At 35.8% G+C, this 26,755-nt stretch overlaps 1 protein-coding gene and 1 long non-coding RNA gene across 4 annotated transcripts; both read left to right on the top strand.

Moving 5' to 3' along the window:
* Window positions 1–7,722: 7,722 nt before the first annotated feature.
* On the top strand, window positions 7,723–23,380 carry LOC131601558 (uncharacterized). 2 transcript variants are annotated; one of them, XM_058873412.1, is made up of 17 exons: window positions 7,723–7,883; window positions 7,983–8,062; window positions 8,291–8,352; window positions 8,446–8,530; window positions 10,468–12,767; window positions 12,846–13,157; window positions 13,244–13,960; window positions 15,212–16,057; window positions 16,134–18,206; window positions 18,469–18,587; window positions 20,835–20,909; window positions 21,134–21,203; window positions 21,513–21,629; window positions 21,928–22,035; window positions 22,163–22,275; window positions 22,440–22,976; window positions 23,338–23,380. In XM_058873412.1, exons 5-7 carry the CDS (start codon window positions 10,471–10,473, stop codon window positions 13,446–13,448), a joined length of 2,814 nt encoding a protein of 937 aa, XP_058729395.1. In that variant the 5' UTR covers window positions 7,723–7,883; window positions 7,983–8,062; window positions 8,291–8,352; window positions 8,446–8,530; window positions 10,468–10,470; the 3' UTR covers window positions 13,449–13,960; window positions 15,212–16,057; window positions 16,134–18,206; window positions 18,469–18,587; window positions 20,835–20,909; window positions 21,134–21,203; window positions 21,513–21,629; window positions 21,928–22,035; window positions 22,163–22,275; window positions 22,440–22,976; window positions 23,338–23,380. The 2 variants fall into 2 exon arrangements, 1 of the variants encoding a protein (XP_058729395.1); XR_009283692.1 differs by lacking the exons at window positions 7,723–7,883; window positions 7,983–8,062; window positions 8,291–8,352; ... (5 more) ...; window positions 16,134–18,206; window positions 18,469–18,587 and adding an exon at window positions 20,182–20,696.
* A 421-nt stretch (window positions 23,381–23,801) lies between these two features.
* Window positions 23,802–25,903, top strand: LOC131601559 (uncharacterized). 2 transcript variants are annotated; one of them, XR_009283693.1, is made up of 4 exons: window positions 23,802–23,853; window positions 23,968–24,038; window positions 24,156–24,569; window positions 25,258–25,903. It is a non-coding gene; the product is annotated as an uncharacterized LOC131601559 (long non-coding RNA). The 2 variants fall into 2 exon arrangements; XR_009283694.1 differs by having other exon boundaries at window positions 23,806–23,853; window positions 24,260–24,569.
* Window positions 25,904–26,755: the final 852 nt, after the last annotated feature.

The raw sequence follows: 26,755 nt of genomic DNA, 5'->3' as shown, positions 1-26,755 counted from the left end.
CAAGAGTGGCAATCGTTCGAATTACCACACACCAAGTATGGTTATTCAAACAATTGAAAAATGAGATGGGTTGAATGCCTACCCTCATTCGCACTCTAATTTGCACGCAACATACGGGAAATAACCATCACAAGACTAGTAACGACTAGACTTGACAAGAAGACGATAGTAACCACTGGGGATTACGGGAATATCGATGCTTACGAAGCATAAGAATTACATTAATCCCTCAGGCCAAAAGGCGGGGTGTAACTCTTCAAGAGCGGCAATCGTTCGAATTGCCACACACCAAGTATGGTTATTCAAACGGTTGAAAAATGAGATGGGTTGAATGCCCACCCTCATTCACGCTCTAATCTGCACGCAGCACACGGGAAATAACCTTTGAGACAACAATTCTGACGAAGAAAGACATTGTATCCGATCCACATTGGGGAGAGAACATGAGACTTCTTTTGGGGATTGAGGATACCAGGTATTGGCACCATGGTTTGAGGAGATTTGTGATGTAGTAACAGATATCAATCGGAGTTTGTAAGGACAACATTTTATGTGGGGAAGTATCATCGTCTTGATTGAGTGTTGATTTGTATTATCTGGCTTATGCTTTGTATGCATGTTTGAATTTTTCTATGGTGTAATGATCCGCTTTGACGGATATGCTACGCTTTTGTGGATGCAATGTTATATGCACTGAACACTATATGCAGAGTGCCAAATGAAGGCGTTAGAGTGATGGAGAAGCATGATTATTGGGGTCCGTTGCTTGTTGTCTTGAGCTATCAATATGAATCGGTGTTGGAAACCTTATAGTATCAAAGATCATTGGCAAATGCACTGAGGATTGAAATGTAGCTTCGTTGGGGAGGAAGTGACTTCATCTGACTTTCCCTACATCTTGAATTGCTTGGGGATGGTGAGCTTGAGGAGATTCCCTCGATTCACCATGTTGAGGATGAGAAATTCAGATAAGGTGATCAAGTTGAGGAAGTGGAACAACTCCCATGAGAAATAAACTCATGTGCTTGGGGAGAGGCCAAAGTTCCAGGAGAAATAAACTCCTATGATTAGGGAGAGGACAATAAAACTCAGAAGATTGTGCCTCAAGCTTCGTGACTTATGGAGGAATTCTCCTCAAAGGATCCTCGGAGAGATTTGTCGAATCTCGACGTAACTGCCCCAGATTGGTTGAACCCAAGAGAGATTCCTCGACTTGATTGCCCCAGATTGATGGAAGCTTGAATGGATGCCTCAGTTGACAGAGTCTTCACACAACTTGCCCTTTGGAGTAATCAGCCTTTGAAGTGAATGGCTCATGGAATCGATCAACTTTTTCTGCAGTTGTTCATTGTTTGGTCTTCCTTGATGTCAAGTGTTTATTCACAAGTAAAAGATATTTGTTTTGAAGATGATAATCTTAATGCAATGCTTATGCTAGCTTCAAGATCAAAGTTGTTAAAACAAAGTTGTGACATTCAGTGTTTGATTTATTTGTCATATCGATATCAACGTAAATGGTAAGCAAGCATCTAGGAGTCAGTTTTTTACACAACTTGCTTTTGAAATAAACCCCGCTTCAATTAGGTCTTTTGAGGGTTGTAACGTGGCCTGGTTCACGGTTTTAAAAAGAAAGGATTTAAAGCTCAAAGTCTAACCTAACCCACCCATTCTTCGTGATGTTCTCATGTCCTAAGTTCAACTTAACCTGATACGAGCGTTCATCCTTCAAGAGGAGTTTGAGATGATTGAAGAATCAATGAAGTCTTCTTGGACATGGCAGCCACTCACTTTCTTTTTTGGTGTCTGATCACACGACTTTGTTCTTTTGATGAGGATCTTTATTTTGTAATCCTCGTTTTTCGCTTCTGCCTTTTATGTTTCCCTAACTTTTGCCTGGACAAATTATCTTGAATTTTATTTTGGAGTCCAGCGGGATGCCCTAATTTTTGCCTAAGTCACTTGCTTTCAAGTTGTTGACTTAGCGGGCTTTTCTTTCTTTCTTTCTTTCTTTTTTTTTTTTGATTCACTTTTTTTTTTTTACAAGTCGTGTGATCCTGAATCTTTGATTTGCGGGAGGTGATTGTGACTGCCTCATTCTTTGGTTGATGAGGGATTACCATTGTGGTATTGACTTTTCTCAACCTTTTGAAAGATAACCATTGTTGTATCCTCAGATGTACACTCCTGATGAATTTTGATTGCTCGATCAGGTTAATTGAACGCTACCCCGCCCCTGGGTTAAATGTGAGGGTTTTTTTTTGTATAGAAAAGAAACTCCTACTTCAAGGCTCAAAGGGGTTAAAGAGGGTCTATCTCCCTTATATCTCCGGTGTTTGGGGATTTGAAACAATGCCTGTACATCCTCAGCGGGGTTTTATTCAAAAGCACACAATTAAAGATTTTGCATTTTTATTATTTTTCATCATTCTCCTTTTGCTATTTTTGCTTAATCAAGAGTTTGATATCGATAGACAGAAAGATATGAGTGAACACGAATGGATTGATTCGAAACTAGCATATGCAATGCATTTTTATTTTCATTAAAAAACAAACAAGTTTTACATGGAAAAACATTTAACAAAACAAGGAAAACTACAAATGAGAATGTAGAAATGAATTGATGATTTCCATTGTTGAGGAGGCTTGACTCCGTCTGGATTTGTTGATCTTGAATACTTTTTGCAGTTCCTTTCAAACACTTCGGATTACTTCAAAAGAAGACTCCAACGAAGTCACCCAAGATTTGTAAATTTTTGTCTTACTTTAGGGATTCGAGCAATGCGAGTGATGCAATGCTCAAGATAAGAGTATGTCTTGCTTATCCCTCGTGCGGGAGCCCCAAGCATAGATGTTGCTAGAGTAGTATTCGCCATCATAAATGGAAAGAACCTTGTATGATCATCAAACTCAAGAGAACTACTTGTGGTGAAGTCCCAATACTAGAATCTTAACCAATTGAAGTTCCAACAAACGGGGAAGCAACTTGAGAATGAGAAGCATTGTGTAGAACACTCTTGATTACCACATGGAAAAAAGAATCTGACAAGTCACCCCGAAATTTGTAATGCTATAAGGGATTCGAGCAATGCAAATGGCGCAATGCTCAAGATAGACCAGGTCTTGCTTATCCCTCGATCGGGAGCCCCATGAACCTTTCAATTTATGTGAAGACCATTTGGAGTGAATGATATCGCTTTGGAGTCAATGAGATCTTGAACTTTGTGTTTCAAAATATTACAATCCTCAGTTGAATGTCCAGATGTCCCAGAATGGTACTCGCACTTTGCATTTAAGTCATATCCTTGAGGAATCGGTGTTGGAGGGGGCTTAGCCTCCCTTAGTTCGACCAAGGATTCATTGAGTAAACGAGAGAGTAGTTGACTATAAGTCATAGGGATCGGGTCAATCTTTCTCGGGGGTCTTCTCGGCCTTTGTGGACCTTGTTGTTGGTAATTTTGGTGATAGTTAAGAACATGAACCTGAGGATAAGCAGGGATTTCCACTTCTCCATTCTCTGAAACTGCATTTGTTTCACTTTTCTCTTCTTCAGTGAATTCGGAAACATTAGCAATATCCTGGATTTTACCCATCCTTAAGGCGCTTTCAATTCGTTCTCCTACGACAACCAAATTTGAGAATTCGGAGGAAGCACATCCAATAATCATGTTCAGATAGGGATCTTTTAGAGTATTCATGAACATGTCTCTAAGCTCTCGTTCCAAAAGAGGAGGTTGGACTCTGGAAGCTAATTCTCTCCATCTTTGTGCATACTCTTTGAAAGACTCATCAACCTTCTGAGTTAAACTTTGGAGTTGTAGTCTAGTAGGAGCCATGTCACTGTTGTATTTGTAGTGCTTGAGAAAAGCCTCTGCTAGTTCATCCCATGTGCAGATGTGGGTTCGTTCAAGTCGTGTATACCATTCAAGGGATGCTCCACTGAGGCTATCTTGAAAGAAGTGCATTAGAAGTTTGTCATTCTCTGCATACGGAGCCATCTTGTTGCAAAATGCCTTGATGTGACTCATCGGGCAAGTGGTACCCTTGTACTTCTCAAAATTGGGGACTTTGAATTTAGCAGGAATCTTGATATCGGGCACTAAGCACAAATCAATAGCATTTAAACCAGAGGAGCTTCGACCTTCTAAAGCCTTCAATCTTTCTTCCAGGAGGTGGAATTTCCTCTCATTTTCCTCGATCAGGAATTTGAAATTTTCGAGCTCAGAATCATTCTCATGATGTGAGTCCTCCTTGTTAGGAATTTCCACATGCACGGGTTTCGATCCCCCATTAGCAACAGTGGTCGGAATACCATTAGTCAACTTAGCAACACTTTGTCTGAGCTCTTCTTGCCCCTGAACAACAACATTGAGAGTCTCCAAGAGTTGGGTCATCCTCTCACCCATAACATCCATGTCCTTACGAAGTTCAGCCTGGTTTTGTTCAAGACGGTCCATGATTCTCTTCTGATTAATCCTTGTATGCTACGGATGTAGGGAAGTCAAAGGCGTTGATGAAGCAGAAATCTGGATTGAAAGGGACCCCAATTAGCTTCTGATGCGGAACCATGAAATGTATGATGATATGAATGCAATGTTTCATTTCCGAGGAATCCTAAAGTCTTTTCACACATTCTTTCTTTTATCCTTTTTTGAAACCAAAGCTTTCTTTTTTATAGAATATCTTTTCTTTTCTTTTTTCCTTCTTTTCTATTTCCTTTTTCTTTTCATTTCTTTTTTGGAAATAGACTTTAGAATTCCTCACAAATGAAGTGGATAAAACAATGATGTTATGCAATGCAAGCATGGGATCAAGGTCCATATGATCTGAGTAACCACCACACAATCCTCTGAATAACTGATGTGAAGCTTCTGTACAGGCCAAGTGTCACAGGGTCAAAGGTTCGACGCCTTTTTGAATACCAGAATATCAAGCACCATGAGAACGGACCAAATAAAGGTCCGACCTCAAATATGAAGAAAGCAATGGTATGTAGGAGTCAAGGTTTCCTGTCCCACCCCAATCTCACGGGTATGAAGTCTAGACACAGACAAGTGGTTCCTAATGGTCACTAGGGTCTACAGTTCCCATGGGGTACAAAGTGTTTGAGGCAGCAAGCGTGCCAGACACAGTGTTCCATGAAAGAACCTCGCCCAGTTGTGGTACCCCATGTTGAACTCGATCGTAGCAAGGGCCACGGGAGTCAACATGAGCATCCACGCTAATCCTATGTGTCACTGGCCTGGGTAGTGGGCCTTTTACCTCATACGAACCCCCCACCTGCAAAACAGAACAGAAGACCCCAGGGAACACAAAATATAATCCATATGCATGATGTGCAAACAGAAATAAACATGATATGCAGGCAACGAATAAGCATGCAAACATATATACAAGGTATAGACATAAAACAAGTAAACACCCAGTAAATAAACAAACAAACGCAGGCTAGGATCGACTCGCTAAGAATGGACCCGCAATAGGTCTAGCAACATCCCCAGCAGAGTCGCCAGCTGTCGCACGCTCGCGAAAAATGAACAGAGTCGCCACCAATATATTTATCCCATAAGGGAAAGGAATATCAGATAACCTACATAGGAAGGAACAAGGTCTTGCGACCAGAGAATCAAGGTACGGGAGTCGGTTACGCAAGGGGAAGGTATTAGCACCCCTCGCGCCCATCGTAATCGATGGTATCCACCTATGTTTGTTTCTATCTAAAGGGTGTGTACTATGTCTATGTCTATATGTGAATGCATGCAAAAGAAATACGGGGAAAAGAAGGAATATTTACAAATGTGCTCGTTCAAGCCCCGCGACTTGATGCCTACGTATCCTTTTCAGGAATCAGAGCGCCGTAGTTCGGCTCACATGTTTGTGTTTGTTTTTGTGTTTTTTAGTTGGGCGGCGTTAACGCTCGCACTCTTGCATAAGGGATCGCCTAGGATGCAATGGAGCGGAGATAACAATGCCCTTAAGAGAAAGAGATGAGAGAGAGACTTTGAGCGTTTCGAGGGAATCCCTTAAGCAAGGGAAACTCGAGTTACTCTTTGGTTTGTGTCTTTTAGAAGTTGGGAACTTACGCCTGAATGGGACCCTTAAGCAAGGGAGATCCAAGCACTCGAACATTCCCTTAAGCAAGGGACGTTCAAGCTTCCATTCCCTTTTTAAGAATTTTCACTTTGATTATTAGTGTTTTAAGTATTTTCTTTGTATTTTTTATGGGATTTTAATCAAGCATTTATTAGATGTTTTATTGTTGGAAAAGAAAAAGAATGAAAAAGTGGGGGACTAGCCTAAGAATTAGCCTAGTTGTTATTGTTTTGTCTAAATCCTAATGTTAACATGGTGACTAAATTCTAAAAGGAGCATGGAAATGATATTAATATAGGCAAAAAACATGGCCAAAATTAAGCAACAAAGTCACACAAAAATTATACAAAAATTAGCATGGAAATGGTACAAAACATAAAGAAAATGATTCAAGTATTAGTGCAAAATTAAACTAAAAACTACTATTTTTATGGGTTTTCTAGTATCATTTTTATTACCTAAAATCAAACAAAAATTATGATTCTAACTATTGTTATTACCTAAAAATATAATGAGAAAATTATGATTTTACATGTTTTTTATCGTCTAAAAAAATATACTAAAAAGAACTAAGTAAAAAAACTATCAATTAAATGTGAGTCAGGGGGTTTAATGCTAAAAATGGCAGTGCAATTAGTAAAACAGGCGCCTGGCCCAAACAGAGGAGGCCCAGAGGTTTTTTATGTTGCAAAATACACTACTAGAAAACTGAGTTTTAGCTGCCTATATTTAGCGTCGGCCACCGACCCCGACGCTAAAGTTTAGGGGTAGCGTCGGCTGAACCTTCGCTAAACTGAAGCTAAGAGGCATCCCATCATTTTCTTTGTAATATAATTTTTAGTAATCTGTTAGCCAAGGCTTGACCGACGCTAATTATTTATTGGGCATATTTTTTATCTCTTTATTTTTTTATTGTATCCATCTACTTCATATGTTTGGCGCTATAAGTGGGGAGATATTTTTTATTTTTGTTGTAGTGTCGGTTTAACCGACGCTAAATGTTAATTCATTATTTTATTTTATTTTTTCCCTCTTATTTATTTGTTTCCCTCTTCTTTTTCAGTTTGGCGCTAGAGTAATTTTTGGGTTTTGTGTTAGTGGCGGCCTGACCGACGCTATAATTGTTAGTGTATTAATTTATTTATTTTTTCCCTCTTCTTTTTCAGTTTGGCGGGAGGTAATATTTTCCCTCTTCCTAATAGTTACCTTAATTAATAATAATAATAACTAGTAAAAAAAATAATATTTATGTTCCTATTCTATTTCATATTAATAATTCAATTCAATAATTAATTATTTTATTAATTTTTTAAATAAAAATTAAATTATTTATTATAATTAAACTAAACTTTAATTGAATTTTTTTTATAAATCACTTATCTATCAAAAAATAAAATTTGTAAAAAAAAAAAGTAAAAACAAAAACTGAACTATATTAAATCATTAACATTAATTTCTTATATTTTACTATTTTTTTCAAATAAATAATAAATATTAATAATAATAATAATAATAATAATAATAATAATAATAATAATAATAATAATAATAATAATAATAATAATAATAATAATAATAAATTTTATTAAATTATTGGTGTTAAACACCTCAACCAAATGACCTTCAGCTAAAAAGTGTTCAGGAAGCTTAACGAAACGTTCACGAAGCTTAACGAAACGTTCACGAAGCTGAAGCGATTCCGGCGATTTCGAAGCGATTTACCAAGCATTCAAGGAGCGATTCACGAAACTAAAAGCGATCGTTTTCTTCATCATCGAAAATGAAATTGATCGGTGAACATTTATATTCCGATTGTTTTCTTCCTTCTGATTCCTTTTTCTGCGATTGTTATCTTTCATCATCTTTTTCTCTCCTGAACTTGTGTGTTTCAGGTGATTTTCAATCTTTCGGTTGACCGTAAGGCGTGCGAAGTGTCACTCCTCCTTGCTTTGGTGAATTTTTGTATTATCAGGTATACTGATACCCTTATCATTTAGGGCTTTTGCAATCTATTTGGTTGTCCCATTCGATTTTAATATTGATATGTTGATTGTTGATGTTTGTGTAGTTCTTAGAGTTAGTTTTGATTATGTTAAACGCGAGGACCTCTCTCCTGAACTTGTGTGTAGTTCTTAGAGTTTGTTTTGTTAAATCTTTAAAATTTGAGAGTTTTCATAATGCTAATATTTCTATGTTTCAGTATCAAGATTTTCTTAATGCTTGCTTTGTGAGATTCTTGGTTTTTCTTCAAGGTCCAACAAGGTTCCAGCGGGTGGACGATGTCGATTGTTACGTTTTTAATTTTGCTGGTATGACTATTTGTGTGGTATGCTTAGTTCTGAATGTTGAATGCAGGACAAGCTCTTGGACCAGACAAGTATTGTAACACATCTCTTTTCCATCACTAAACACTTTGGTTTGCTTGCTAATAACATCAAAGGTATGTTCTTCATTACATATATTTATCAATACTTTGTTCTAGATTTCTGTAATTGATTGAACATATTTTATGTGTAGACATGAATTCTACTGTCATTGTTGTACATTTTTTGAGTATTTTATAATTTGCGTTGTTCCGTAATTTCGATATGTAGATGTTCTTTATAAATTGAGATATTACTTGTTTCATGATTTGGTTTGGCATCTTTATGTTGGTGAGATTTCCTGATCCTGTCCCTGGATTAACTGGTACTGAATACCCTATAGGCGTGTCTGAATTAACTGGTACTGCAATTTTAAAAATTAAATCTGACACCTCCATATGTTTTAGTAATAATTTTCAAATTGTGTGATTCCCAACCTCCATTTGTTGGCCTGTTATTGTGAGCTATTTTATTTTGGACCCCACACAACTTTGAGGGACGTAAATCAAGCATTGCATTACTCCTTATATGGAGAATTTTTTAGTTATTGAAATTTCTTTTGATGAAGGTTGACATCATCTTTGACTAGAAACAGATTCACACAACTTGTTACATTGTCTTTCAAGAAATTGCATTACTCCTTATATGGAGAATTTTTTGCTACATCTTTCTCAAATTGCATTTTAAAGTCAATGTCACTTGCATCTTCAACGAGGTAGATTGTTGTGTTGGGTGAAATAGCTTTCTACCTCTATTTAAAATAATTTGAATAATGATAGTGTAGATTTACCATTGTACGTGTTTGTTGATTTGGCTATATGTTTGAACCAATTTTCTTATCTCTACATTCTTTTTCCCTTTATCAAAATTTTTGAAACTATTCAAAAAAAGTTAAAAATATCTATTTTTTAACACTGATTTTTCCTATAATGGGACCCTAAATAACATATTGTACTATGTATTCATCATGACAATACTGATGAACTTTGTGAATGTCTTCCCTCAAGATTCTTTAATTTGGCTTGTTGTTTGTTTACACACAAATACTGATGAACTTTGTGAATGTCTTCCCTCAAGATTCTTTAATTTGGCTTGTTGTTTTGTTACACACAAATATATATGTGTATGTTTCTGCACATATAAAGTTATGATTTAATCATATGTGTTAGTAAATGAAGCAATTGTCTAAAGTTATGTCATTTATAAAGTAACAAGTACTAATTATATTATATAGTACTGATTAACAATCTGTGCATCTAATAATCCAAATAAAAAAACAAGCCAATTGAGATGCTTTACGTTAACAACACGACGGTGCTACCAACACAATTCTCACCTCTGTTTTCCTTTGAGTTTGAGATGATTTAGATAATTATCTTCCACTAATGAAACTTAACACAAGTAGTTACCTTAAACACCAGCTAATTAAATTTATTTATTAATCATATATGTTCAAATCATGTGATGTAGACTAAAGAATGTGGTGTGACAAAATTTTGGTGAGATCGTACGTTTGAAAGAATCTTGAAAATAATTCTTTATAGATTGAGATAAACTTATTATAGAGTTTTGGTTCCTTATGTTGGCTACACTTATTTATTTATTTATTATTTTTGGATGATTAGATGACCTCATCATTCATATAACTAATTCAGAGACATATTTTTATTAGAAAACTATTTTTTACTTTTCCATTTCTGTACATGTATAATATTCCACGTTAATTTCATTTACATATATCATCTCTATTTTTAAATCTTGTTATATGCAGTAACACACACATGTGTGTGTGTGTGTGCAGAAATCTTGCCATATTCTTGATTGGATTTTATACAGTTGTATAGGAATAGTTCATATGTATAATTCTATGTGTTAGAAATAGTTCCTCTGATTTTAAACATGTGCTCACTAGTTTTGGTAATTATATACACCAATACGATTTTTGTAATTTCTCAAGTAATGTCAATTGTGTTTTAATGTTTAGTGGCTGACAATTTAATTGTTTGCCTTATAGAATATGGACCGTAGTTGGATGTACGATAGAGTATATTCTAATAGGCATGGCTTGAAAGAAGAGTATGTTCGTGGGGTTAAAGACTTCGTGAAGAAGGCTTTGATTCAACCCATTTGTAAATCTGAGGGAGGGATAAGGTGTCCGTGTATAAATTGCAAGTGTCTTAAGATAAAAACACCAACTAATGTTAGACTTCACTTGTATCGAGATGGATTTCAACCAAACTATTGCATTTGGACTCAACATGGAGAAGTAGAGCTCAATGTTGATATAAGGGATGGTTCAGATAGTAATGAGCATGTGCATCATGACAACCGGTTGGAGGCAATGACTCAAATGGTGCATGATGCTTTTAGACCTTATGGAGGATTCTCTCACGTGAACGATAACTCGGAAGATGAGTATTTTACGGAGGATGAGTTTCCCAACGAAGATGCTAAACGATTTTATGACAAGTTGATATCTTTCAACAAGCCAATTTATGAGGGTGCTACCCAATCAATATTATCAATATCTACTCAACTTCTTGAAATTAGATCTAACTGGCATGTTCCACAAAAAGGTTTAGATTTTGTTGCACAAATGCTTAAAAGTGTATGTCCAGTTCAAAAATGCTTGCCTGAGAACTATTACCAAGCAACACAGTTGGTGTCTAAGTTAGGGCTAAAGGTTGAGAAGATCGATTGTTGTACGAATGGTTGTATGTTATATTACAAGGATGATAGCAAGTTGATAGAGTGTAGATTTTGTAACGCTCCTAGGTTCATTCCTCGAAAGACTGGAATGGGAAAGTACAAAGATATCCCAGTGAAGAGAATGTTCTACTTTCCAATCATTCCCAGATTACAAAGATTGTATGCATCAACTGAGTCGGCATCTGAAATGAGATGGCATCATATGAACAAAAATAGTTCCAACATCCTTCGCCACCCGTCAGATGGAATAGCTTGGAAGCACTTTGATAGTGTATATCCTGACTTTGCTAGGGAACCTAGAAATGTAAGATTGGGTCTATGTTCAGATGGATTTACTCCTTACATTCAAGCGTCTGCTTCTCCATACTCATGTTGGCCAATAATAGTTACTCCATACAATCTTCCCCCTGAAATGTGCATGACCAAACCGTACTTGTTTTTGGCTTGTCTCGTACCTGGACCTAAAAACCCTAAATTGAAGATAGACGTCTACTTGCAACCATTGATTGATGATCTACGTCGATTATGGTCCAATGGAATATTGACCTATGATATATCTACAAAACAAAACTTCATCATGAAAGCTTGCTTGATGTGGACAATCAATGATTTTCCGGCCTATGGTATGTTATCTGGATGGAGTACACAAGGTAAATTGGCATGCCCTCATTGTATGGAACACACCAATGCTTTCACCTTGAAACGTGGCCGTAAGAATTCTTGGTTTGACTGTCATCGTCGTTTCTTGCCAGCTAATCACTCCTTCAGGAGGAGTAAAAGAAGTTTTCTAAAAAATAGGGTTGTGACAGATGAGCCACCTCCCATTACCACAGGAGAAGATATATGGTCGGTAATAAGTAATTTTCCAAAAGTGACTGAAATTGGATGGGAAGCAAAATGGAAAGAGTTCGAAGGGTATGGAGTGGATCATAATTGGAAAAAGCGAAGTATTTTTTGGGATCTTCCATATTGGAAGGATAACTTGTTAAGGCATAACCTTGATGTGATGCACATAGAAAAAAATGTCTTTGATAATATATTTAACACAGTCATGAATGTTAAGGACAAAACAAAGGATAACGAAAAGGCGAGAGAAGACTTGGCTAAATTATGCTTTCGCGGGGACTTGGAGCTCCAACCCTTAGAAAACGGAAAGAATGGTAAACCCAAGGCTAGCTACACTCTCTCCAAATCTGAAGCCAAGTTGGTTTGCAAATGGCTTAAAGAATTGAGAATGCCAGATGGATATGCTTCAAACCTTAGTAGGTGTGCCAATGTCGAAAAGGGTACGGTGCATGGGATGAAGAGCCATGATTGCCATGTTTTCATGGAGTGTTTACTCCCAATTGCATTCCATTCACTGCCGGATTTGGTTTGGAAACCATTAACTGAGCTAAGTCGATTCTTTAAAGATCTTTGTTGCAACACATTGAGGATGGACGACTTAGTTAAGTTGGATGAGAACATTCCAATTATCATATGCAAGTTAGAAAGGATTTTTCCACCGGGTTTCTTTGACTCAATGGAGCATCTTCCAATCCATCTTGCCAAAGAAGCAATTCTAGGTGGTCCTGTACAGTACCGATGGATGTATCCATTCGAAAGGTAAATGTTGTGGTTGATTTTATTAAGTGATTGCATGTTTATCATAATTTAATAAACATGGAATGGTTGAATGTGCAGATTTATGGGAGTCTCAAAGAGGGCAGTGACAAATAAGGCAAGAGTTGAAGGTTCCATATGCACTGATTATATACATCGCGAGACAAATTACTTTTGTTCTCATTATTTCAACTCTTTCCATTTGTTGCCAACTACAAATATTAGTAACAATCCTCGTTCGGACAATGATGACATTCCACCTACAATGTCAATCCTACAAAGTGGCGGTCGACCAAGTGGGAAGTCGGGAAAGTATTTTCTATCAGATAAAGAATGGAAGTCTTCACATGTGCATGTCTTGATAAATTGTGAGGAGATTAAACCATATCTTGAGTAAGTATGCATCATAATATATTCAATCAAATTCTTGATAGACATCATAATAGATATTTACTTATGAATCGTGTGATTGATTTCAGCATATTTTTAGAGAACCACTCTATAAATATAGAAGATTCATCTGGACGCATACATACAGAGTTTCCCATATGGCTGAAGAAATATGTAAATGAGGAGAAAAATGGGGTTACTAACCAAGATATAATCGCCTTGTCTCGTGTAAGGTCCAAGTTGATTGTTTTCAGATTTTTATTAGACTTTGGTTTAATGAAAAAAACGAATTAAAAATAAATAAATAAATAAATAAAAAGAAGAGGTTTCAAGGGAAACAGTGCGTTTCATGAAGTCGGAGTCCAGAGTCAAAGTTGTGACTCTTCATGTTCCTTCTTATCTCTCGCTTTCGTATCTCTCTTCCCTTGCGATTTCCGGCGGAAACACCACCGCCTTCGCCGCCGTCTCTAATCTCCCTCAATCAACTCAACCTAAACGTAAACCTAACCTAAAATTAAGCCCTGAGATCAATTATGTCCGTAGATTGCCCAGAAAATCCTTCATTTGGCCGGACCGATGAATTCCCTCCCGAAACCCTAGGTTCTAGAAATTCGAATTACGTGACGACGGCGACCGAGAAGACATCAAGACCTTGGGGAAAATAACTGTGGAGGCTTAATCTACGCAATGGTGCCAAGAATCTAGCAGGTAATGTGCGAGAGTGATCAATCAGAAAACTTACCGGTGGTGACGATTCTTGAAGACGCTTAAATGGAGAAGAAAATACCAGAGGCTACTCCGAACAGGTACCGGCTTCGAATTCCTTTACTGTTTATTCCTCTTGCTTCTCATTCTTCTCTTCTTCGATTCTTCTTTTTGTGTGCGATTTCTCTTCTGCGTTGTCGTGTTATTGCGTGAGAATGAGTGAAATTGGGAGAGTGTGAGTTTGTTGTGAGTTGAATCGAAGGAGTGTGCTATTGAGATATGGAGTTAAGGATGAAGGTTCAGCTCAGTTGTTAGAGCTTCAGAGGTTGAAACTCTAGCAACAATGGTGATATTTGAGCGTATAGTGAAGGTGATGGTATCAGAAAATGGCGTGTGTGAATTATGGAGGGTGAAAATGGCGTATGTGGAGCAGAGAGAAGAGATGAAGGTGGAGAGAGAATGGAGGAAATGGCGTGAGTCCTTGATGAAGATGATGGTGTTCAGTTTATATAGTTGAAGTGAAGATGAATGTTAGTTAGAGTGAGAAGGATGAGAGCCCTTGGATTGAATTTTTCGGTTATGAGATTGAAGGGTGAGATTGAGAGTTGATTATGAGGGTTAGGAGTTGGTTATGAATTCTGTTTTCAAAACTGTTAGGTTAGTTAGAACAGTTAGGGTGTTGTAAAGAATCTGTTAGGAATTTGTTAAAAGAGGTTTGGATTGTCTTAGGTAGTTATGATTAGTTTGGGAATTCTGTTAGAGATGTTTGAAAGTTTGTTAGGAGGTAGTTATGAAAGTTGGGTCTGTTTGATAGGAATGAACTTGTATGAATGTATGGAGTTGTTTATTTTTTGTTATGAATGAAAGTGTGGGACTGCCTTTGTATTTGTTCTGAATTTTTGGCTTTTTGAAGTGTGAAGTTTGAATGTGACAGGCTCTGATATTTTGAATGGTGTGGTAGGTTTTGATCAGGTGCAGAAAGCTTGAAGGTAATTGGTTAATTGATGTAGGGACTGTGTAGGAGAAATGTTAGTTTCAAGATTGTTTTTCTGTTGTAAATTATGAAAACAGTTAGTTGCTTCCTCTGCTTTTGTATTGGTTTTGGAACTGTATGAGTTGATTTGAAGTTGTCTTGAACTGATCATGAATATGTGTATGGCGGCAGGTTTGAATGGTAATTGTGTAGGGATTCTGTTATGATTTTAGTGTGTATATGCAGGGATCTCTTGATGCAATATGGGACTGTTCTGGATGATAACATTGTGTAGTTGAACCGGTTCGATTTACCTTTGAAACGTGCACAATTTGAATTAGCTTGAGTATCTGAACTAGTTTTTTTCTTATTGATGCAGGGCTGTTCGGTATATGCAGTTAGTTTAGATACCGAGCTTGGTGAGTTTTCCTATGTTTTGAAGCATGACTCAGAGGTAGGACCATGGAAGGCGAGACTCGAAGACAGGCGAGCAAAGTGAAACCGAAGGAGACTTGGTAAAGGAAGATGAAGAAAATTTAATGTGTATTCTACACTGTGTAATTTTGTACCGAATGTAACATGGCCCTTTTTTATGTACATGGCAATAATAGTTGAAATTTGAATGAGTGTATGATTATACCAGAATATGGATCTGCATATGTTTGTAATCAACTATCTACCCATTACTAAAGAATTGCCCAAACTGACCTTTCTACCCTTCCACAATAAAACAATTCCAAAGCCAAAAGGTTATTCAGGTAATTAACAAAATTGAAATTCATCCATGCCAATTGTTCTCTTCTCATTGGTCATTACCATTTACATTTCTACTTTTCTGAATTGTTGCACCAAGTGTTGCACTATTATTGGTCCTTATTTCCCACATTGTACTACTTTCTTTTTTTTCTCTCTCATTTCAATTTCACGGTTCAAATTTATTTCTCTCTTACAGCCTCTTCTCGTCTCCTTTTCCTCTCCCAACCCTAGCCGCCGCCGCCCATTCTCCGGATCAAAACCAATTCCGAATGAAAAACCAATCACATATTCGATCTATTCATCTCTCAACCTTCTCTCTTTCTATGGTCTTCTCTCTTCTCTTTTTCTACAAACCCAAGCGGCAGCCATAAACCCTAGCAACGTCGCCAACCACTCCAATCTCACGGTCTATGTCATTTGGTTGATCAATTTGGCGGCGACCACCGTTTCTCCATCTCCGGCCGATTCGGTAAGAACGAGCATCGTTTCCCATTTTTCTTCTTCGCTTTGTACTCCTTCATTTTCTCACTCCTTCGTATTCTTAGATCTATGCTGCTATGATCATTTTTGGAAGCGCCGAAGTAAGATTATTTCTTCCTCTCATTTTCATTTTTCGGTTTTTTGCAAATGGATTTGTAAATTTGGTTTTGTTCATCAGAGACATATTTCTTCCTCACATATTGCTTTTTGTTTTCGTTTTTGTTATCGTTTCACAATTATATGTGGGTTATAAATCTGTGCAGAATTGTGAATCTCGCAGAAAGAAGAATGGAATCGGATTCGAGGAGTTGGAAAATGATTTTGAGTGGGCAGAGAAAAACATATACTCAATATTTGTTGAAAAATTGCTCAAATCTCACTGTTGAAATTTCTCAATATCTTCCAATATAACATAGAACATCTGGTTTTATAAATAGTGATTTTGTCAAACTTGTGTTATTTCACTGCATATTTGTTGTTGGTATTTTTTGTTTTGTTTTGCAGGTTTGTTTAAGTTTGTGATTGTGTTTCACTGCATCCTTGTGATTGTGGATGTTGAAATCAAATGGAGCACTACATGTTGAAGCAACAGAAGAAGAGTTGTAAAAGATGGAACTCTGTTGAAGAGGATAATATATCTGACGACAAACGTAGACGGGCTGCTCTGATGGTTTGGTTTTTGTTTTTCTTAATCTTCTGCTTAAGTTGAATACCTTAGGAATTCATTTGTATATGTCAGAAATGCGAAAACAAAGTCAGCAGAACATCTTGCAGTTGTAGAATTGCCTCAAAGGTTTCAATATGGTTTACATGTTTTTTTTGTCACAGAGGTTTGTGTTTGTGTCATTAACTACCATATCTGCCTATAGTTAGTGACTCTCAATTTTCCTTCAGGGAAATGGACCTTTAGTTTGTGACTTATTGAGCAGATCATGTCCTGAGTTGGATCTTATACAACGGCCACCATTTCTATTTGCTATCAATGTTTACTTATTTAGAGTTTTACTTTTGAAAGTTTGTTGTCTTAGTTTTCTATCTGCTTTTGTAGACTCCAATTGCCTTGGATAAGGCTAAGGACAGCAATGGAAAGGATCGAGAGCTGAGAAAATGAAAAGAGTTCAACAACTTAAGGGAAACAGATAAAAGTTTATGTTTTTGCATTAAAATAAATACTATTTAAGGGAAACAGCTTAAGTCATTAGAATCACTTATAATGCGAACCTAATGCACACAGCACAACAGTAAATTCGACCACTGAATTAGTCAGGGAGGTTTTGTTTAGAACCCATTTGTCCTTTTGTGAATCATTATTATTTAATTGATCTATTGAAAAGTTATTCTGAAAAGGGATATTGAAAATAATGTAGGGTGAAAGTTCTTATGCCATTCAGAATTACGTTTTAGCTCATTGGATACTTAATCTGTCAATAAATCTTTGGCTGATCAAGCCAATTCTTTGGTGTTGTTCACAAGGAATGAGAACATTTTACCTAATTTGTTCTTCAAAGCATGTTTGATATTTATGTGTTGTTGCAGTCTGTGTTACAGAGCCTTCCCCTCATCAGTCATTGCAAATAACATAAAGTGTTTCATGGTACTGTTTTTAATAAAAGAGTAAATATGTCATGTTCTTTACTCTCTTTTTCTTCATTTATGTTGTGAATAATAATTACGAGTATACTATAAGTTAGATTGTTTTGATGATATACTTATAGCTCAGCCTAAGTTAGTTTCTCAAATAGTTGGAAAAGCTCAAGGTGTTTATGTGGCATGTTCAGCAGATGGGAGTAGACAGATGATGGTATCCACAAATTTGTTTGAAGGAGAAAAATATGAAGATAGCTTGAACTTTTATGGTTTGTATAAGATAGGAAGCAGAATGTCGCGATTATCGATAATAGGAGGCACGGGAAAGTTCAAGAATGCAAGGGAGTTTGCTGAGCTGAGACCTCTTATTCGACCAGGGAAGATTGCAAATGATGGTGCTGAGACATTGTTGAGGATGAGTGTTCATTTGAGCTACTATAACTTGTCAAATATGTTTAACCTTCTTTGTGTTGTTCTAGCTGAATTCCTAAGACACATAACTATTTGATAACTTTTGCATTTACCTATTGATTGGTAACTACTTTTGAAAGGTATATATTTAATTTCATGGAAATACAAAGCATGCATGATTTTCTGTTATAGTGATAATTCATATCAGTATATTATTCTTGAAATTTATATGACAGTTTTCTATAGCATCCCTTGCAAATAAAGTATCATGTTAGCATACATAGGCACTACTTTGAGATGAATTGGAAATTTTCTATTATGCAACCAATTAGTTGGTTTAAGTGTATAGTGAATTGTGAGATGCTGAGTCTGTGATGCTAAAAGGATTTTTTATTTTTACAGATGCCAAGAGGTTGATTGGTCGGAGTCTTAGATGCATCTGTTCAGAGTGACAGAGGATGCTTAGGTAAATTCAAGCATGATGTTATAGTTGATTATGAGTTGGAGCTAAATTATGGAAGGTTTGTCATTAATATTTATTTGTTCTGACTTCTAAATAGGATGCCATGGATTATAACTGTATATCGCTGTCTATTATTTGTTCACTATTAATGGCTATATGTATTCGACCGGTGATTTTGTGTCTAAAAAGAATTCCCTCCAATATCACTTTTGAATTTCAACTCTTTTCTCCCTTTGCTATATTTTCAAATTTCCAGCTCTTCAATTTGCAACATGACGAAGCATCATAAGGTAAAAGTCTAAAATAATCCATTGTGGACTTTGGTCACAGTCAAAATTCCATCAGATGTCTTCAAAAATTGAAGGTGGCCCAATACAAACCTTTAAATGAATGAATCCACACCCTTTTAACGAAGCCTCAACCGAATAGCTTGTATTCCAAATAATCGGATGAAAAACTTCGAATGATCATAGGAACAACCCTGAAAATCCACCAATTGACACAACCATAGTGAAATGAACCTCAATCCATGACCAATTGAAAACCTCAATAGAAACAAGCTTGTACAAGGTATGAATTTCAAACAACGTGAAACCTCAGCTCCATATACAAACTCGATCCCTTGCCATGTTTATTGATTAATGATGCATGATGTGTTAAATGACCTAGTGGAGGTATGCAGATGAAACACGAGTCTAAAGCCAGTTAGAAATTAAAGGGTAGGACAAATTTGGGGTATGACAAATATTCCAATTAAATTAAAATTAAAATTATACGGGTGTTACACAGTGGGCTAGCCCTCACCTCCAAACGCGTAATTTACCTACTATGGCCTCTAAGTCTCCCTACCCTTGAAGGGGGTACACACATAGGGGTAGCAAAATAGCTAATGGCCCGCAAGGCCGGCCTGCACATCCGCAAAAAATGACGGGTTTGAGATTTTGGGCTCGCCTAGCCGCCGCAACCCACCCACGCACCCTCCGCATCCCGCCCCACGCACCCGTCGAGCCCGCCTGTAGGCAATTTTAACTAGACAGTGTTTGGAAAATATTTCAAAATGTTTTTTACTGAAGGTCACTTCTCATTAATGTTGACTTCTATAAAATGCTTTAAATGACAGATTTAAATAACTTGCTCAATTATTTCCCTAATGTTAAAAATTCTTCCATTGTTTTCTCATTTGTAACACTATGAACTTCTTGTGTAATTTTTCATTTAACAATTTAGATTAAAAATTTACAAATCTCATTCAAACTTGAGAACTTTCAATCATAGTGCTAAACAATTATTCATTATTTGACTCATTTTCTCATGGACTTTAGGAACCTTATAGTAGCAATAAATTAGGATTCATGGTTTTAAAATAATATTCTCCCACATCTTTTAATAATATTTATTCATATGTACATCTCACAATTCTGTTAGAGTTTTAATGTCTTCAAAATAATTCACACGTTTAATTTAATTAAACCATGACAGAAAATATGTCATTAGTATGATCAACTAAAGTAACAAATCACTCTGCTAAATATCATGAAGTAATGACCTATGAAAAAGTGAAATTTTTTCACATTTCCTAATTGCAATAGTATAGTTGTCTCTGAACATGAAAAATAAAGCCAACTGGTAGTAATCTAGCAGTGTATTTATAACCATTCATCTACAAATAATGAACTAACTTTCACTATGATTCACAATCTATCATATAAGAAAAGTCTACCATTTGGGACTTTCTTAGCCTATCCACATCAGCAACTCTTCTCTCAATTTTCCACGTCACTTTTCTCAATTTTATGCTCATGCTATGACGGTTATACTTCTCAAATTGCAGTTAATCCTCTTTCTCCTATTCATTTCACGTTCCAAACTTCCTCCAAATTCTCTTCATCAATTCATTTCACGTTACAAACTTCCAGCGGTTACTACTCTCCACATTCATCTTCCCCAAATTCTAACCCTAAATCAAATACTCAGTATTTCACACAACCTTTCATCAACCCTCATCACAACCATCACCACAAATTCATCATTGCACCGCAACAGATTCACAACGTGCGGAGCACAATTATCGGTAACAAATCTTCAGCAGCAACGATTGTAATCTGATATACAACGACATCATCAGAAAATCACGGTTGCGACATCAGATTCACTATACACTAATTGTGTACCACCCCCTCACTTGCATAATTGTTTCTTCTTCCTTCTCCCTCTTCCTTCTTCCTTCTCCCTCTCTTTTTTCATTGTTATAATAGAGTATCAGACAAATTTGATTTTGATTTTAATTTAGTGTTTATTCTTTCAGGTATGGTGGTGTGGAAGGGGGGAGATTCGCCGGCGGTGCCTGCAAAGTGTTCGCCTATGCAGCTTTGCATAGCAGGTTACTCATCACAATATTAAAAGAATATTTGCTTTTGACTGACCAATATATTTTATATTATGTTTCTTATGTATATGTATGGATTTGGATTTGCTGAAATCTCATTCCCACACATTCGTGCAGTCAACACATCGACAGTCGTTGGATCAAAATTAAATGGTCTAAATTTCTACGCAGATTTTGATTTTTTTTCTTCTAATTTTCTACTCGCTTGCTTAATGCAGTGTATTTGAAGCTGAAAAGCCAGGATGTAGATTTTCTATACAGCAGAGACTTGGAACATACTTCTTCAAGGTAATGAATGTACGGTCATTTATTTGGTAAGCCAAATTATGTGAGGTTTCGTTATTTTGATCGATGTTGTTAAATAGCCACTATAGCAGCGCTACATCGTTAAGCATAATGTAATCATATGTTACATTTTCTTCTCATATTTTGATGTTGGCGTCACGTTATGTGTGATGCTTCGTCGGTATGTCCAGCTTTGATCCGTGATATGGTGCGAATTAGCTGTATTTTGTGCGAAACCTGAAATCGTATACGGCACAGAGTTAGAGCAAGTGTATATGTATGGTAATCATAATATATATTTTTTTATCTTAGACACTATGTTATCCTATACGGCACAGAGCCAGCGCAGAAGGTGAAAAAAAGCCACTGAAGGTGAAAAAACGGATCAGGAAACTGAAGGTTATCTTTGAGAAGTTTAGTGATGTTAAGGTAAATTTCCTTTGCTCTTCAGCTGTTGGAACTTTATTACTTCTGTGATATTTTTCTTAGACTCTTCATCTATTGTTTATAACTTTTACCTTTTTATTTGGATTTTTTTAGCACTGTTAAAAGGATTTAGTTTCCTTCTTTTGTTTGAATACCCTAATGTTGATTTAGATACTAGACCATTGTGTCTCACTCTCATCCTTACTAAATTATCAAGTTTGCTGAATTTGCTTAACTGCTTTTCTGAATTGTTTTGCTTATGACTTGCATATTAATTTTAGATTTATGTTTCCATGCTCAGTACATAGATTTCAAAATGGGAGCTGAGTCAGGATTCATTCGATTTGACGTACCTGAAGCTGCTCAGAAAGCACGTTTTGATGGCTCAATGATTGTTTTGAACTGTTAGGTATGAATTTGTGGTGTTAAATGTTGCTGAATTCTAAAGTTATCTGAATTCTGAACTCTAAACCTTTCTTCGTCTCTGTCGCAACCTCTTCCATTCATCTTCCTCATCGACTCACTTTCTTCTACAGATTCAATTCATACACACAACAACATGGTGCTCACATCGTCTGCACGCGATTACTTCAACCGCATCTTGCAGGACATCTCCGGCATGAAGGTTCTCATACTTGATTCTCAAACGGTACGCCACTTTCTTCATCAATGATCTCCCACATTCCTAACAAATCCGATCATTTTATTTCTTTGTATTTTTTATAGTTATAAACTTATAATGGTTTGATCGATTATTTAATTTTGGTTGTTTGTTTGTAATGAAATGCATTTTTATCTGTCGAATTTATGCAGGTAAGTATTGTGAGTATTGTGTACTCACAGTCAGAACTTCTTCAGAAATAATACCAAAATTTGTAAGCAATTACTCACTACCTACTTATGAATATCTACACTCATAATTAATTCTAACACTATTAATAAAAAACTTGTGTTTATTTTTTCTTTCAAGGGCTCATAATCATGGTGCGGGTCTACAATGAAAATTTTAACCTAAAAGCATGACTACGCCATTTTGCCATTTTGTTAGGTGTACATGTATCAATGATTGGTAGGAGAAGGGTTTCAATTGCTCACTGGAGGCCAATGGGGGATTTTTAGGAGTTTTAGAAAATGTGTTTTATTTGTTTATATAATATGATTTTTATATTTTGTTAATGCTCTTCCATGTTTTAGCTGGCTAATTCTGTTCATGTTTTTCCTTTCATTTATTTATGATTCTGCAGAATGTTAACAATAGAGAGACTTTGGAGTCACATCCAAGACCTGGCACCCAAGGACGTGGGGTTAGAGGTGGTCGGGGAAATTTTACACCTCATCGCATAGTGCACGGTGAAATAGCTATTCTGAATCTCAGCCTGTGTATGTTTTTGCCCCACCCATGTGCTCTTTGATTATTCCCTATTTCTCTCTTTCCTGCTTACAACCCTCTAATTTCCCTGCTAGAACAGTTTTGCATTGCTAACTTAAGTTCTCTATATTTATAACATGTTTGAAACACAATGTAGGAGCATTTGGCTACTTTTCATCTTGCAAGTTGTTGGTTACCATGCCCTTATTAACATGTTCAACTGGTCACTTGAATGAAAAGTAGTAGATGATGCTGTATTTCTAATGTGCAATTACTATTAGATATTGTGTTTGGCAGTAGAATTTGCTTAACTAAAATAATATTCCACGGGCCTTCTCTCAGATGCTCGAGGTGGCAAGAGTTCTGTACCAAGCAAAGATAACAGGTCCAACGAAGAAACTGCAAAGGGTGTGCCTCCTTTGCCAGGTTCACAAGAGACAAAATCTAGAGAAAAAAGTTCTGGAACAAGGTAAGTAGTTAGCATATTGACTGTCATTTCTTTCTTACATAGACACAAATTAAGTTATGATACATTTCGATCAGACTACATAATTATCTGTCATTTGCAGCTCTGTTCCAGCTATTGCCAATGGGCCTACAACTGTATCATCTGGAACTACTAATGTGAATTCATCCCCTTCATCTACTGGAAATGTGGATAGGATTAGTCCATCGGATGGCGGTAATATTACGATTTGTCATCCAGAATGCCCCTGTAAAAACCAGGGTTATGTGAATTTTGTTTTTCTTTATCTAAGTCCAGTTAGAATTTCTTTTATATGCTACCCTCATGCTAAATATGTCTTGGCAGGTTGAGGAACTGTATTCACTCGACCACGACTCTCTCAATAGGCTTAGGTAAGTGTACTTCTCAATCTATCTTGAACTTATTGATGGTTATTAATTGTGACATTTAATTAGTGAACATTTGATTGATCTCTCTATCTATGGGGATTCCATACTCGATTACAGCCATGTATACGGGTTGGTTTTTCTTTTCAATTGGCTTCCAGAAGAAAAGGATGAACGTGCTGTAATCAAAGGTCCCAACCCTAACTTATTTTTTGCTAGCCAAGTTAATTTTCTTTTAAAAGCTAAAACCAATATCATTTTTGCTGTGTACTTTTACGGTCTAACTAATCTTATCGATTCATTTGTAGGTGATTAATAATGCTTGTGCAACTCAAGCAATCTTATCTATTCTTATTAATTCACCTGATATTGATATCGGTTCAGAGTTGACAAAACTGAAAGAATTTACCAGGAACTTTTCTCCTGAACTCAAAGGTTTGGCTATCAATAACAGCAAGGCTGTACGTACAACCCATAATAGCTTTGTGATGGTACAATTGATAGCAGGGATTGTGGGAACATATTTCTTGATATTTGCTGGATGTGCTTCGATTATTGTGAACAACAACCATGACAACGTTGTCACACTTGCTGGTATTGTGATTGTCTGGGGACTTACTTTGTTGGTGTTGATTTACTCTCTCGGTCATATCTTTGGTGCTCATTTCAATCCTGCTGTTACCATTGCTTTTGCTAGCACAAGGAGGTTTCTATTAATACAGGTCAACAAAACACACAAGCTTTTTACTCTATAATCTAGATATAATACTGATAGACAAATTTGATAAACGTTTGAATGGTTTTAACCTGCCTTATTAGTTTCTGAAATTCTATCAACTCAACTAATCCCCTGTAGGCTGTCATAATATATGGTACTTAGGAGAGGGTGCTTATGTGTATAAGCTCTACTTTGGGTAAATCTCTTATGTAGCATAGTATCCCTGAAAGCTTTTATTAAAGTGAGTTGGATGAAATGGATGAGTGTCATACGTTTGATAAAAAAAATTATTCAAGCATACGTTTTTTACCTCTATATGACTTTGTATATAATCAAATGTTTGGTCTAACTAGAAGTAAGTTTGGTGTTGTAGAAATGAGTATATTACCAATGAGTGGGTGCACAAGACCAAAAACCAATTATGCATGAATGCATTAGATATAGTAAGTTAGCACTATTTTGGAAAAGATAGTAGTATCTCGGGTTAGATGATTCAAGCATCTGTGGATAATATCCATAAAGGCCCTTATAATGAGAACAAATTGAATTGGCAGTAGGTGATTAAGAGATTGACATCGATATACTAGATAATGAACATAATTTGCTTTAAACAGAATCATATAAAATGCATCAATTTTTTATTTGTTTGTTTTCAATCTTATAAAATGTTAAAATGTTCATTTGCCTGACAGAACGTGGTTCTCATGCTTTAGGATGATCATTGATACGGGAGAGGCCTTCGACTAGCAAATGCAGCATACAGGTTGCCCCATCGTTAGAGGGCCGCTTCGAGCGATGATGTCAAACTGTTTTGTCGAACCACGAATTTGCCAAGAAGCGATCAATTCATCCAAAGAAAACCTTAATTGTATCACAACTGTGGTACCGTCGACGAAAGATAAGTGACTCTCTTTGCTCATTGGTTAACAATTCAGTCTGTCTTTAGTTCTGAATCTAAAGCTCTTGATATTGTGCAGGACTTGCAGCGAACGAATTCTATGACGGTAACTTACTATGAATAATCTTCACCAGTAATCGTAGAAAGAAGGTTACAGTGGAAAGGAACTGGATTCTCATGTAAAAGAAAATGATACTTTCACACTTCAAAGGGGACAGCTTTTTTTTAGGAAGAAGATTATGCTTTTAGTCTTGCAGCATATGTTAATGTTCAATTTTGGTCTCTAAAGTGTATATAAAAATATTTTAATCACCATTCTCATGGAATCCACTGCAAAAATTAGTTTAGTCATTTGATTTTATGTTATGAAAAGTCTATCTCCATGTACCGTGGCTTAAATTAGTTAGTTATTTGATCAGATTTTGATATATTTGATCAGATTTCATTAGATTGTTTTTTGGCATTATATACACCAACACTTTTGTTTCATTTGGAATTCCTACTTTTGAGGCTTATGATCTAGAAGAAGTATGTAAAGGCCAAATTTTTAGAAACAAATGTATTATTCTGAATTGAATTGTCAATAATACTGAGATATGATAATTGACCATATAGCTTATTATAAAAGTTGATTAACATTTTATTTTGTCATTGTATGCAATTGATTTATGTTTTAAGGGAGGATCAAGGAAAATCAATCTATTTTTCTGTTACATAATTTCTTTCTATTACAACTTAATCTTCTTATACAAGTTTTTAATTATTTTTCTTTTTTGATGAATTCTTGACCTTTTTATAAACTATATTATTTTACGGGAAAAGTGTATTATAAATTTAATATTAAACAAAATAAGTGTGTCATAGCTTCATACCCAATTATTGTTTCGTTATACTTTCATCATTTTATTATATTCACTATTTCATAATTATTTATATTATTATTGACCGTTGGACTTTTTCTTTAAATGAAATCTACATTGTTTCTTTTTAAAAGTTAAAATCACATCTACTTTTTTTAATCTATTATTTGTTTTAAATACCATTAATATACTTATTTATATTACTATTTATTTTTCAATTACATACATTATCTTTACATATATTATTTCTCGATGGAAACTCTAATATGAGATAAGTGCATCCTTAATTGTATTATTCAATTTAAAACAATATAAATTTTATTCTATTAATTATTTTTTATTTTTAATATTCAATAACTATTAGTATTTTTATAACTTCCAATTTGAACCAAAATATAATCTTTTATTAATACCTTTTATTTGCCTCAATCC

This window comes from Vicia villosa, linkage group LG5 (genome assembly GCF_029867415.1).
Source record: "Vicia villosa cultivar HV-30 ecotype Madison, WI linkage group LG5, Vvil1.0, whole genome shotgun sequence".
Taxonomy (NCBI): Eukaryota; Viridiplantae; Streptophyta; class Magnoliopsida; order Fabales; family Fabaceae; genus Vicia; species Vicia villosa.
Note: the sequence above shows the minus strand (reverse complement) of the source record. Positions and strands in the feature narration are given on the sequence as shown.